The following is a 13,607-nucleotide window of genomic DNA, read 5'->3' as shown; positions in this document are numbered from 1 at the left end:
GAAGTGAGAAATCGAATGCAGCGGCAATAGATAACCAATCGCTGAATCCAAGAGGCGTAATCCTCCCTACTTATTGTCCTCTTTGTTTCATTTGCAGGATCGTTGCATTCTGTCGCAGATCGTCTTTCTTCGAATAAGGCAAAGGAATCGTAAGCTACCATCCACAATGTCGAAGGAGGTAAGTTTCTCTAACGAATATCTACATACAATTTTGTTATGTGTGTGTAATTTAACGTGTACGTTGATCAATTTAACCAAAAGAGTTTTCCACTCGCGCGTATCTATTAATACAGCCATAGCTCATGTGGGGACGCCGCCATCTTAAAGGCCTCATGGCCTTATTGTTCGTGCGTTTTGCTCAGCCATTTTGCAAGAAAGGACGTACCGGGTTTTCCCATTGCGTTTAATGTTAGTCGGATCATTTAATCCATGTTTCACCCATCGCACATTTCATAGTTTTGGTTCACATTTGCCTAACATTTGCCTCGCCATGTTGACGCCATCTGATATAATTGTTTGCCCCCCCCAACGTGTTTTTTGAGAAACTAATCTGCAAGAATATTGATGAACTGTTGGTAATGAACATTTCGAGTTCGCTAGAGTGTAGCGCTCGCTTGCTGATCTGCGTCTTTTGTTCTAAATACATGGTCATTGTTTTTTGTCCAGGCCCCACGTGAACCCGAGCAGCTCCGCAAACTGTTCATCGGAGGTCTGAGCTTCGAAACCACGGATGAGAGTTTGCGAGAACACTTCGAACAATGGGGATCTCTTACAGATTGTGTGGTGAGTATAATGTAAAAAATATAGCAAGCAGCATTATCAGCTGCAGGGAGAACTGTACCCGAATTGACTACAGCGGCACACGTGTTTAATTTCATTGTTAATGTTTGATTAGTAATCCTAAATATCGGTGAATTTGTCTTTAAAATAAATAAATAAATATTTTTTCCCCTAAACTAAATCACATCAACAGGTCATGAGAGATCCAGCCAACAAACGCTCTAGAGGTTTTGGGTTTGTCACCTACTCCGGTGTGAACGAGGTCGATGCTGCCATGGAAGCACGCCCCCATAAGGTTGATGGTAGGCTGGTAGAGCCCAAGAGGGCTGTTTCCAGAGAGGACTCTAGCCGTCCGGGCGCTCATGTCACAGTGAAAAAGATATTTGTTGGAGGTATCAAGGAAGACACTGAAGACTCCCACCTACGAGACTACTTTGAGCAATTTGGCAAGATTGAAGTAATCGACATTATGACCGACCGCACCAGTGGCAAGAAGAGGGGCTTCGCCTTTGTCACGTTTGATGACCATGATGCAGTGGACAGGATTGTCAGTAAGTAGTTGTCTGAACACAATCTCTTTGTATTGATGAAAAGGGCTGACTTTAATGAGTTATCTGCTGTATTAACACCACCATTGTATTTTCAGTCCAGAAATACCACACTTTGAACGGTCACAATTGCGAAGTGAGGAAAGCTTTGTCCAGACAGGAGATGCAGACAACAGGAGTGGGTATGAGGGGTGGTAAGTACATTTGCACATGGGACACGAGTATTTCCTGCTTCAGGACATGTTATGGCCTGGGAAGGAGTCCACATCCTTGCTATAAGCAGTATCCCTGTCCAACACATAATCATATATTTTATTTGAGTACTGATCAGTCACTTTTTATAATTGCCAAGATTGATTCATAGTTAAATCATGGGTTGCTTATTTTATGTTGCGTTGGTACTAATAGTTTGCGTTTTCTTTTCCAGGCCGCGGAGGTGGCGGTAACTATGGCAGAGGTGGAGGATATGGAGGTAATGATTTTGACCGTGATGGTGGATACTTCGATGGCCGTGGTATGTTGTGGTCCTGCACCACTCTCTCCGCTTGAACCTGTATGCTTAACCCCTTGTGATTGTTTCAATATACTTTAGGTGACGCTGACTCGTCTGTTTCAGGAGGCAGAGGGGGTGGATACGGAGGAGATGGCGGTTACAACAATGGTTATGGGGGAGGTGATGGTAAGATTTGGATTCTAGAATAGCCATTCAATAGCTTTTCTCATCAGATGCAATTTTAGCTGCTATACAAGTAAATATGTCATTGCAGTAGGAAGAACTTAACACAACATGCATTATTTATAGGGGTGGCAGGGTAGCCTAGTGGTTAGAGCGTTGGACTAGTAACCGCAAGGTTGCAAGTTCAAACCCCCGAACTGATAAGGTACAACTCTGTTGTTCTGCCCCTGAACAGGCAGTTAACCCACTGTTCCTAGGCCGCCATTGAAAATAAGAATTTGTTCTTAACTGACTTGCCTAGTTTAAAAAAACGAGAAGCCACACGGATATTACTTTTTTTATTGGATGGTCGTGTATTTAGATTCAAACTTACCTTTTTATAGGTGGCTATGGTGGAGGCCCTGGTGGTTATGGCGGCGGTAACCGCGGCTACGGCGGAGGGCAAGGTTATGGTGGTGGACAGGGTGGCGGCTACGGTGGTGGAAATGGCTATAACGACTACAACAATGGCAATGGTGGAAACTTTGGTGGCGGTAAGTCCATGGCTTCCCCACAAGAAGCAGCCCCAGTTGGTGGTAAGTGGATGGCATCATAGGCTGTGACTTAATTCTCACACTACATTCTGTTTGGTGAAAAGTATTCATCTACTATATACTGTTTACAAAAAGTAAGCAACGAATGTTACCATACTACACCTGAGATTTCATGTGCTACAAAATCATATTGTAAACTCAAATAGCCTACTAAATGGGAAGTAGTATGAGAACTATGTCATGGCTGACTACGTGAAAGTGACAAAATACTGTTATCGCAGCTGTTTTAAACATTCTAAATATCCTTGGGCCGGTGTAAAATGTACAGAACCAATTTAGTCAAGTAATGTGGCTGTTCAAATTGTGTTGCAGGGAACTTTGGCGGCGGTGGTGGTGGCGGCGGCAACAACTACAATGACTTTGGCAACTACAACAACCAGGCTTCCAACTACGGCCCAATGAAGGGTAACAACTTTGGAGGCAGCGGTGGAGGTGGTGGGGGTAGCGGTGGTGGCAGCAGTGGTGGAAGCGGCGGTGGCGGCGGTGGCAGGAGTAGCGGCCCATATGGAGGTAGGTGGCACGGACTAGCTTTAGACCAGGAACCGGTTGAGCTGTTAACTCACGTTGGTTTGGCACGCCTTCAGGTGACTTCGGTTGTGTAAGAATTCTTTGGCTGACTTGAAACAGTGTGCTTCCTGATTTTGTTCAACCTTTGACTTTTTTTTGTTTTTTCATTTCAGGTGGATATGGAGGTAACTCTGGAGGTGGTGGTGGTGGCGGCGGCGGTGGATATGGCGGGGGCTCCGGTGGACGACGATTCTAAATGTTTTCAAGGTATGCTTTTTTTACGTGACAGTTTGAAACCATAACCGAAGTGTGTAGATGAGACGGGCATATTTTCAGGATTTGTCTTTAAAATGTAGTGTTCAGAAACTAGCTCCATTCTTGTACCCTTTGATACATACAATCCTAGTAGTTGTTTGATCCAAGTGTTACTAATGCTGGATCTCATGTAGTAGGTTCTGGTTAATCCAACAGTCAGTGCACAGTTTAACTTAACGTTGTTCCGTATTGTTCAACAGGACTCAGTACTTAGGAGAGGAGAGCGAGACAAATGACAGGGCAGCTGCAGGTTTACACCCTAGATCTGCTCAGCCAAACAGTTGTGGCAGGTTACAGCTGCTACAAGAAGAGATGTGTACAATAGAGAAATCATGGAGGGGCTTCATACATTTTTCTGTACTGTCAAACAGGTTTCTTATGTTTCTGGAAAGCAAGCATTCCGATGAGGTTTTATGTAGATTTTGCATCTATGGTTTTTATTTGTGTAACTGCAACAATCAAGTTGAAATAAACCACCTTTCAGTTTTTTAAAACTGTCGTTCAGTCTTGTTAGCCTCTCTTTTAGGGGATTGGGTGGGAGCGGGAGGTTCTCTTCTGGTTTGTTTTAATGCATTTGCCTGTATACAAATCCACACTTGAATGATGGATGCTGTCAATGGCCATTCTTTAGAAGATAAGCACCACCTGTCAATGGAGACTTTTTGCCTAGTCCAATATGCTTTACTCCTTTCTTACACGAGACATTCTTAGTCTGTTCCAATGCACATGCTACAGAATGTAGACTCTCATATCCCAGCACATCAATGGAAGGTTTGTGACAACAGTGTTACAATAGCGTTGAAGTCCTTGATGAACTCCAATGGGTGAAGCTATGGTAGTACAAATACTCGGTCCACGCAGAGGGCCCATCTCTTTGAGAACTGCTCCAGAGACGTGAGTTGGATGGCTAGATCAGACCCGCCTGTCAGACAGTACAGCTGCCAGCAGAAGGCTAGCTTACATGATGCAGTCTTGAGGCTAGCCAGCCATGGAAGCCAGCTGAGCTGAGGGAGAGACGTAGCAAACAAACCCATCGCCTGGCAGGAAGGAGCAGTGTGAAGCAGGAGAGTGAGTAGCAAGAAGGCATGTGAGACTAGCAGACAGCAGCTACCAAAGCACTTAGATGCCGCCTGTAGGTAAGAAGACTTTTCCAACTACTGTCAGTTTGAATAACATGTTCTGTAGTTGGTATGAGCAAACATTAGTTTTGTTGTAGAAATTCATAGTATAGCATTAATGACCGTGTACATTTTATTTGGATGTGCAGTGTTTTATTAGAAACCAATGCCCCCATCTAATAGAACGGTCTGGACCTTTTGCGTAACATTGTCTTTACCAGCGTGCCAATCTCATAATGCATGCTGACGTTTGCAGTCAAATCATGGAATATATCACTAACGCCTTTCATTGGTTTGTCTTCTGATATTCATTTGTCTCCTTTTCCTCTGGTGCTTTCTAGGAAAAACACTGAATCGAAAGGACAGCTATCCAAAAGCATGATTTTAAGCGGAACGTTGTTGCATTGCATATAGTAAGCGACAACCTTTTGATAACTTGGAAATATTAAGAGATTATGTGAGGCTGTCCTGATTTTAAACAATGGTCTTTTCTCTTTTAGGGTGCCTGGAAAGATGCAATTGGCTATTTTATACTGCGAAGACTGCTGTGCAGGATTTTAACTTGTTTTTACTCCCTGTTTATCAATAAAAATATTTTTTTAAACCCACTTTTACTCATAAATACTGTTCAAACACAATTTTCATATTCTGATATACATGGACTGTAAAAATAGACATTCTTATAATATAATTCCCAAATGTACATTTTAGATTTATCATTGTATCCAGCATGAGCATAGGCATATGACTGGTTAGCTCGGGTAAATAAAGGGCCTTAAGTATTCTCCCCCTGACTTTCTCCATTTTCCTAGCCTGAATTTAAATTGAGCCTGTCACTGGCCTACATACAAAACCCCGTATCACGGTGGATTATTGTTGTAGTTCAGGAGAAAATGTGCATAAATTGCACAAACTACTGATTTTTTATTTATAATTTCGTAAGTCAAACGGAATTTAAACCGATTTGACCTCAAGGACCAGGGAGGTTTTCAAATGCTTAGCAAAGGGCACCTATTGGTATATATTAAAAATCCCAGAGCATTTGAAAGTTACTAATTACTCTTGATGTATCAATACACCAAGTCACTACAAAGATACATGCGGCCTTCCTAGATGTTGCCAGAGCGGAAGGAAAACCCTCGGATTCCACCATGAGGCCAATGCTGATTTTAACAGTTTAATGGCTGTGATAGAACTGAGGGGTCAACAGTTAAGTTACGCCACAATACTAACCTAAATGACAGTGAAAAGGAAGCCTGTATAGACATTTTCCAAAACATGCATCCTATTTGCAGTAAGGCACAGAAGTAATGTGACAAAGAAATTAACTGCCCTGAATACAAAGTGTTATGTTAGAGGGAAATCCAATACCATATTTTCAAGCGTGGTTGTGCCTGCATGTTATGGGTATGCTTGTCATCGGCAAGGACTAGGTCATTTTTCAGGATAAAAACAAACTGAATAGAGCTACGCACCAGCGAAGTCCTAAAGGAAAACCTGGTGGTCTGCTTTCCAGGCAACATATTCACCTTTCAGCAGGACAACTTAAAACACAGGGCCAAATATACACTGTAATGATATACCAAGACGTCATTGAATGTTGCAGTGTGGCATAGTTTTGAATTAAATCTGGCAAGAGTGGAAAATAGCTGTCACGCAATGCTCAATAACCAACTTGACAGAGCTTGAAGAATTTAAAGTATAATGTGCAAATATTGTACAATCCAGGTGTGCAAAGCTCTTAGACTTGCCCAGAAAGACTCGGCTGTAATTGCTGCCAAAGGGGATATCACGTGTTGACTCGGGTGTGAACACTAATGCAAATTAGATTTATTTTAATTTTCAATGCATTTGCAAACAGCTTATTTCTCTCGATTGTTGTGCACAAATTGGTTTCTGTCCCTGTTAGTGAGAATTTTCCTTCTGCCAAGATAATTCATCCACCTGACAGGTGTGGCATATCAAGAAACTGATTAAACGGCATGATCAATACACTGCAGAATTGTACACAGATGCACCTTGTGCTGGGGACAAAAGGCCACTAAAATGTGCAGTTTTGTCACAACACAATGCCACAGATGTCTCAAGTTTTGAGGGAGCGTGCAATTGGCATGCTGACTGCAGGAATGTCTACCATAGCTGTTGCTAGAGAATTTTAAATGTTCATTTCTATACCATAAGCCGCTTCCCCAACGGTTTAGAGAATTTGGCAACCGGCCTCACAACCACCGACCTCGTGTATGGTGGGGTTATGGTATGGGCAAGCATAAGCTACGGACAATGAACACAATTGTATTTTATCGATGGCAATTTGAATGCACAGAAATACCGTGACGAGATCCTGAGGCCTATTTTTATTGAAGGTAGCTGTTACCAACAGATGCATATCTATTCCCAGTCATGTGAAATCCATTCATGTGAAATCCATAGATTTGGGCCGAATGCATTTAATTCAATTGACTGACTTCTTTATATGAACTGTAGCGTTTATATTTTTGTTCAGTATATTTGATCCATTTTGAATTCAGGCTATAACAACAAAATGTGGAATAAGTCAAGGAGTATGAATACTGTCTAAAGGCCCTAAATATTGATTAGTTTAACATGGTGGCCTTTTAGCTGCCATTTTATCTGATCTCTACATACACTGTTCCATGGTTTTGTATGTAAATATCCTTAATGGCACTTATTGTACTGTAGATTTAGCAACAATTTCATATTGGTATATAAACTGAGGCAGTATACAATAACTGTCCAATAGATTTCATACATTATTCTCCATCCAACACTTCACTACGAGGCACCAGGTATACGTTCCCATCAGGGGTCTGCTGTAGAGAGTAGTCCTCTATAGAGTAGGGATGTCCATCCTCATCCCGGAGCTGAGAAAAGACTTCAGCATACAAGTCTGTGAGGCGGTGTTTAACAATAGTCAGGTTGCGTTGGAACTCCAACCTCTCCCTGGCCAGATGTTCCCTCTGGGCCTGCAGCTGACCCAACTCCCCCTCCAGGTAAACAATGTTCTCCAGCTTCCTCTTCCTGCAGTTCTGGGCTGCCACCTTGTTCTTACCCCGCCGGCGGATGTCCCTGATGAGGGCGAGCTGGGAGTCCGTGAGGGTGTACTGTGTCAGGAGCTCGTTGAAGTCGTCCACAGGTAGGTTGATGATCTTCTCTAGAGGAAAAGGGATCTTGAGGGCGAGGGCTCGGCGTTCGTCCCGGCTCAGAGGGACAGGAAGAGGGTTACCTCTGGGTTTTTCATAGAACGCCTGGGGAGAGCTCTCTCTGGTGGCAGAGCTGTTAAGATGCCGGTCGTTCAAGGCACTGGGTAAACCATGTTGATGTTTCATTGACATGGGAGGCAGGAAGTGAGGCTGTGGTTGCATTTGGGATGGTTGTGTTACAGGGAAGTAAGAGGAGTGCATCCCTGAGTAGTGGTAGGGGTTATTGGGATGCTGCTGATAGTCCACAGAGTAAAAGAGGCTAGCTCTCCTACCTTGCTCACCCATATTCTCCATTTCCCCGTGACTATAGTTCAGACCAACCTCTGTGCTTGAATAAGCAGGGACACCAGTCATGGCATCATCTGGTGAGGCTAGTGGTGGGCTGGAACCCAGAGATAGGCCAGAGTCAGATTCCAGATCATCCACAGTGCATGGTGGGTGTTTGCTCTGCCCATGACTTGTCCCTAGCACGTACCGCCCCGGGCCCTGAGAGGGGCCAGCATTGTCGTTTCCAACAAGCCCCTCACCACCGACGCTCGGGAGACTCATATGCTCTAGAAGGCTCATCAGCGGTGGCTGTATAGGGTTCAGAACTCTGGGGTTCAGCTGGGCTCCAGAATGGTTTCCAGAATGTCCATACAGTGCCTCTGCTGCTGCTTCCCCGGTGGCCTGATGTTGGCAAGCTGGCATTACTTTAGAGTAGGTTCCCTCATAAGCAGCATCAGGATTTGTCGCACCACCACAGGGGAGGGGCTCTGTGTGAGACTGAGCCATGCCATAACCTCCCAGAGAGATGGGCAGCTCCATGGGATGGTACTGAATATTTTCATCTGGGCTGTCATGTGGGACCTCAAACTCCTGAAATAAAAAAAGGTAAGGATCATTGGCGGATGCTTTGTCTATGGAAAACGATGCATCATTACAGTTTATCATTACTATATGCATTGATGATAAATAAAACAATTCTACAAGTTCGTCATTGAGTTTTAAACAGCTGTGTGTATTTGTGAACACGCAAATGTACATGTCACAGGATATGTGTGATCTAGGCTATATGGTGATGTAATTATTGAATACTCTTCTTCCTACCTGAAGCTCAGTGATGGCCATCAGTTCCTGCCAAGCCAAATCCATCTCTTCGTCGTGTGGGTGGGGGGCTCCATGTGACCGGGCTCTAGGGGCATGGGTGGGCATCGATACCCCCCCACACAGCCTGCCAGGATTCGCCAAGCCCTGGAGAATAAAAATATACTTATAGCAAATCACCTTAGATTTTGATAGTAGCTCATAGCAATTTGTTGGTAATGCTTTATTTTATAGCCCTGTTTTGTCCAATTTACGTGGCATTAACAGGTACTTCCTGGTACTTGCTTCAAATAATTAAACACAATCAGTAACAACAACCTGTCATCAAATCATATGTAGTTTGGCTTGTTTTAATGAATAAAGTGTATGTCTATGGTCTATTACACTACATGATGCCACAGCCCTCCAAAAGAGGAAATATCCGAGCCAGCACAGTTGAGCTCAGCATGATATTTTGAAAAGAGTATCCGACTCACCTCACTGTGCCTCCTCAATGGGAGCACATAGTTGGCTGCTGCACACATTCAGGACAGGCTGTGGTTGCAGCGCCCCCTCCTGGAAGAAACAGACATTGACAAATATTACTATCAGATATTCAGCCATTAGAATATGCTGAAATCTACGGATTCAATACGTAGCTGCGAACAAACAAGTCTCCTCAAAGCAAAAACACGTCATCTTAAAATATAGAAAGTCATGTTATACTATTGTTATACTATTTGCCCTGCAGAAAGATGTATATACCAAAACTATACCCACTGTGATATGTAACCTACTATATGAGTGTTCGGGTGCTATTCGGTGTTGAACTCTTTGGGACATGCGAAAGCAGAGTTCCGTTGGGCTGAATCCATCCTATCAGATGAGCTGAGCTGTGGTGCTGCTATGCCAGACACCGATAAGGCAATCTCCTGGGAGACAGCACAGCACAGCGTTCCCTCCACAGCAGCAGCAAACAGAGGCTGGAGCTGGGGCCTAACCGCAGTCATGCTCCTTATAGTAAAGTGAAAGTCAGAGAGGGCTTTATAACCTTGATAAAGGGTTTAACCTTACGTCTGGGACAGCACATAAATAAGTCCTCAATTGAGAAGAGCAGAACTATTGTCGTGGTTTTATAGTCATTATAACATGCATGAATTCCATATTTAGTTATGTGTATTGTAGTTGGCACTATAGAATGCAAGGTATTGACTAAGATACTTCGGATGAAGCGAGTTCATGGCCTAACTTTTGAACAATGCTAAAACTAAGTTATGCATCGTCCAGCATTTGCTCTCATTCCTCGCTGGCTTTGTTTGGAGCTCAACAAATACTCAGGAAAAGAGCAAGAATTCTAAGCAACAGCACAATTATGACCATTCCCTCTTCCATGACCACAATTGTTTATTTACTTGAGGTGATCTTTATTTTTTATTTACTTTCCATCTCCTCGGCAACACAAAATATTTTCACACACTCTGGATATGCCAAGTTTCCCATGATTAAAAATCTCGGTGATAGAGCATGTCATTTACAACATAGGATACATTGCTGCTTCCGAGTAGAACACTTGATGTATCACTTTGGCTCTCACACTTCCTTGAACTCTAGTCTACATGTGCATCTCACACAACTAACAGGTGATGGCGCTCACCTGAACACTGTTGCAAAGATTGTACCATGCATTAATTGTATATTTAGTTTTGTGTATTGTACTTATACTATAGAACGCAAGGTATTGACTAAGATACTTTGGATGAAGAGAGTTCATGGTCTAACTTTTGAACAATGCTAAAACTAAGTTATGCATCGTCCAGCATTTGCTCTCATTCCTCGCTGGCTTTGTTTGGATCTCAACAAATACTCAGGAGAAGAGCAGGAATTCTCTGCAACAGCACAATTAGGACCATTCCATCTTCCATGACCACAATTGTTTATTTACTTGAGGGGATCTTTCTTTTTTGTTTACTTTCCATCTCCTCGGCAACACAAAGTATTTTCACGCAATCTGGATATGCTGCTTCAGAGAAGAACATTTGATGAGGAATCACTTTGTCTCTTACACTTGCACTCCGCTCTACACATATCTCTCACAACTGGCAGGTGATGGCTCTCACCTGAACACTGTTGCAAAGATGTGACCTCATCCCACAAAATACCCACTCGCCTAATTCATCAAACCAACTACAGGTTCATCCGTCGTCGTATCTCTACTATGTGATCTGTAGCTACAGGTTCCCCATGCATAGAGTAACCAACACGGATGGGCTTGTAACTCTCACCATATCTTGCCACAGCCACTGTTATGTTTGTGGTGATGCTTCCTAAGGCTGTTTCCTCTAGTACTGGAGGGGACAAGGTTGCTTGGCCTGTCTAACCAGAACTCTTCTTACATGTTTTACATCAGGTGTTGCATAAACAAGAATATCAGTTGTGAGCACACTGGTAGGGGAACAGAGATCCAGTAGACTACATTTTCATATTTTAAATTGTCTTTAAAATTGTGTCGCGTGTCATTATCTGAAGAGATACAATTCAATTTGGCAGGGAAAACTTACTCACATAACTGAGAGCAAAATACGTGTAATATATTTGCATGCAAAACCCATAGACAGTAATGTGGATGAGATTAAAAGATATAATATGCTATTTGTGTGGATAATCCTTCTTAGCAATGGTCAATGTGGTACATTTGACATTAATTACTGAAGAGGGAAAAAAGGCTTGTGAGTCAATACTTCACCAAGTAAATGGCTACAATAAGTGCTCTGGCCTAAATGCTTTCTACTCTTGAAGATGACAGTTTGATTCGAATTCTATAATATGCCTGTCCTTCAGCTTGAGCATATGATCGTAATATTCGTTTATGACTCATTTTGAATGAGATACATTTGACCGTTTTTTGGCCATTTATATGTTTTCAATTAAGTTACATTTGTTCTTTGAATAACCGCTTCTTAAGTTATTAGAACCTGTTTTGCACATTAATGTGACAAAGTAGCAACGAGTTAATTAAAAACGGATTATATTTTACACTGGAAAGAGACCTGAAAGAGGCAGCGAATCAACCTTATCTAGCAATGAAAAAAAATATATACAGCTAAAAAGCTGTAGAGAAGGCGGTTGTGAAAGAACATACTGTACCTGAGCAACATGTCTCTGTGTCTTCAACAGGTGTTCAGGAGAAAAATATCTTCAGACTGACACGTAAGACACATAATCCTGGTGAAAAAAAAAATTATTAAAAAAAAGTAGAAACAGAACAAAAAAGTGTTTCTATTCAGTTTAGTGAGGACGTCTGTTAATATGTCTGCTTTTAACCAACCATTATAGGGAGTGCATGTGATTTCACTCTCTCTCACTCTGTCTCTCTGTCGCTCTCTCTCTAGCTCTCTGCTCTGCTTCACAGACAACCCCCAGCATAAATGGGATGTCTCTGCCTGCGATGTAAGCAACCTTCCTGTAAAGCAGAAAACCACAAACCAAGGGCCCGACAGACAAACAAGCATCCCGTTGAATCACCTTTTAAACCAAGGCAAATAGCTTAGCTATGATGAATAGGTGTTTAAATGTTAACTACGTTCTGTGACAAATTAACCATTCAATGATACAGTGGGTACACAAATCTAGCAGATCAGGACTCATCTTCCTATAACTAACCAAACCCCTTACAATAAAATGTCCCAAAAGAAGTCCCCTGAAAGGAGAGGTTTATGGAGTGTGATCTGGAGCACCTGGAGTTAAACCAACCTGGTATTGTTGTTAGAGAGGGCCCTGTGCAGGCGGGGGCAGTGGTGGGTTGGAGACAGGCTGGATTGCAACTTAGTTTAGTAGGGATGGAATGTACACCTCCACCAGGTAAGAAAGGACACATTGTTCCTTTATCTGGCAGTGCAACCACTAAGGGGGGGGGGGGGGGAGAATGGAGGGAAGCGTGTCTTACATAGCAGGTGACCAGTAGAGTCCTACCCCCCCAAAACTCCCCACACCACTGCCCCAATCCAACACATGCTGTATGCATAAAGACAAGCCAAACAAGCCTAAAACTAACGTTAGCACTTATTAATACACAACCAGGAGTTGGTAGTAAGCCAATTTAACTATTAGAAATCATTTGATGAACTTGGTGCAACAAGGGACTTACTGTCAAAAGGGCTGGTGTGATATTCTCATATTTCAAATCTATATTCATAGCAACGACATGCAACATTTATGTTTTATCACAAAAACAACACGAAAGGGGAATTCTATGATGGATGTTTAGAGGTGGGGTTGGGTTCACATTTCAGAAACGTTGATTAAACAACAAAATACATCAAATGACTTTTAATCGTAGGGGAGAGTGGGGTAAGATGAGTCACCATTGTTTCTAAGAGACCATATACAAAATGAATCATTTCCCCAAATATTTAGGAAGAGTATGTGAAGGAAGAAACCATATGGGAAGTGGTAAGTAAAGCAAGTTAGGTTAAAAAAATACATTAAAAAAATTCACCAAGTCAAATGAAAGTATTGTGTTAGATGTTTCAATAATGCTTGTATCTAAACCAAAATAGATCATTTTAAGATTGATGTTCTTGATGTTCTAGACATCAGTTGGGGCTTCTATAAGCTTCAATATGAGATCCTAAACCTAGCATGAAAGTGTATCATTGTAGCTGTGTGGGCTAATACAGTACGTTGGGTTAAGCCAATGGCAAGTTGAGCAAATTGAAGTGTTTTCCTCCCAGGTGTCAATACGAGGCATTATCGCTGGGATATGAGATAACAACAGGGCCTGGTGT

General features: G+C 42.5%; 2 protein-coding genes across 6 annotated transcripts; one reads left to right on the top strand and one right to left on the bottom strand.

Annotated features, from left to right (window-relative positions):
• Positions 1–69: 69 nt before the first annotated feature.
• LOC115102536 (heterogeneous nuclear ribonucleoprotein A1-like) lies at positions 70–5,145 on the top strand. Of its 5 annotated transcripts, XR_010460176.1 has the most exons (11): positions 70–178; positions 667–783; positions 974–1,331; positions 1,427–1,522; positions 1,756–1,842; positions 1,945–2,007; positions 2,388–2,579; positions 2,910–3,107; positions 3,278–3,371; positions 4,879–4,950; positions 5,038–5,145. XR_010460176.1 is itself a non-coding variant. In XM_029622599.2 (10 exons), exons 1-9 carry the CDS (start codon positions 167–169, stop codon positions 3,358–3,360), a joined length of 1,146 nt encoding a protein of 381 aa, XP_029478459.2. In that variant the 5' UTR covers positions 70–166; the 3' UTR covers positions 3,361–3,371; positions 3,620–3,918. The 5 variants fall into 5 exon arrangements, 4 of the variants coding, with proteins under 4 accessions (XP_029478459.2, XP_029478457.2, XP_029478458.2 ...); XM_029622599.2 differs by lacking the exons at positions 4,879–4,950; positions 5,038–5,145 and adding an exon at positions 3,620–3,918 and having other exon boundaries at positions 1,756–1,800; positions 1,921–2,007; positions 2,388–2,537; XM_029622597.2 differs by lacking the exons at positions 4,879–4,950; positions 5,038–5,145 and adding an exon at positions 3,620–3,918 and having other exon boundaries at positions 1,756–1,800; positions 1,921–2,007.
• On the bottom strand, positions 3,625–12,253 carry nfe2 (nuclear factor, erythroid 2). Its single transcript, XM_029622593.2, has 4 exons — positions 11,968–12,253; positions 9,321–9,399; positions 8,848–8,991; positions 3,625–8,616 (listed from the first exon to the last, which is right to left on the bottom strand). Exons 2-4 carry the CDS (start codon positions 9,366–9,368, stop codon positions 7,309–7,311), a joined length of 1,500 nt encoding a protein of 499 aa, XP_029478453.1. The 5' UTR covers positions 9,369–9,399; positions 11,968–12,253; the 3' UTR covers positions 3,625–7,308.
• Positions 12,254–13,607: the final 1,354 nt, after the last annotated feature.

The sequence above is a fragment of the Oncorhynchus nerka genome, linkage group LG20, assembly GCF_034236695.1.
Source record: "Oncorhynchus nerka isolate Pitt River linkage group LG20, Oner_Uvic_2.0, whole genome shotgun sequence".
Taxonomy (NCBI): Eukaryota; Metazoa; Chordata; class Actinopteri; order Salmoniformes; family Salmonidae; genus Oncorhynchus; species Oncorhynchus nerka.
This window is presented reverse-complemented; position numbering and strand designations above follow the sequence as displayed.

Bases quoted from the DNA above. Each gene is read 5' to 3' on its own strand.
- LOC115102536 (XM_029622594.2), top strand. The intron at 1,332-1,426 runs GTAAGTAGTTGT...TTGTATTTTCAG, and splicing joins TGCAGTGGACAGGATTGTCA to TCCAGAAATACCACACTTTG. The intron at 2,008-2,387 runs GTAAGATTTGGA...ACCTTTTTATAG, and splicing joins TGGTTATGGGGGAGGTGATG to GTGGCTATGGTGGAGGCCCT.
- nfe2 (XM_029622593.2), bottom strand. From the start codon at position 9,368: ATGTGTGCAGCAGCCAACTATGTGCTCCCATTGAGGAGGCACAGTGAG. The intron at 8,992-9,320 runs GTGAGTCGGATA...TTTATTCTCCAG, and splicing joins CATTGAGGAGGCACAGTGAG to GGCTTGGCGAATCCTGGCAG. The intron at 8,617-8,847 runs GTAGGAAGAAGA...TTTTTATTTCAG, and splicing joins TGGCCATCACTGAGCTTCAG to GAGTTTGAGGTCCCACATGA.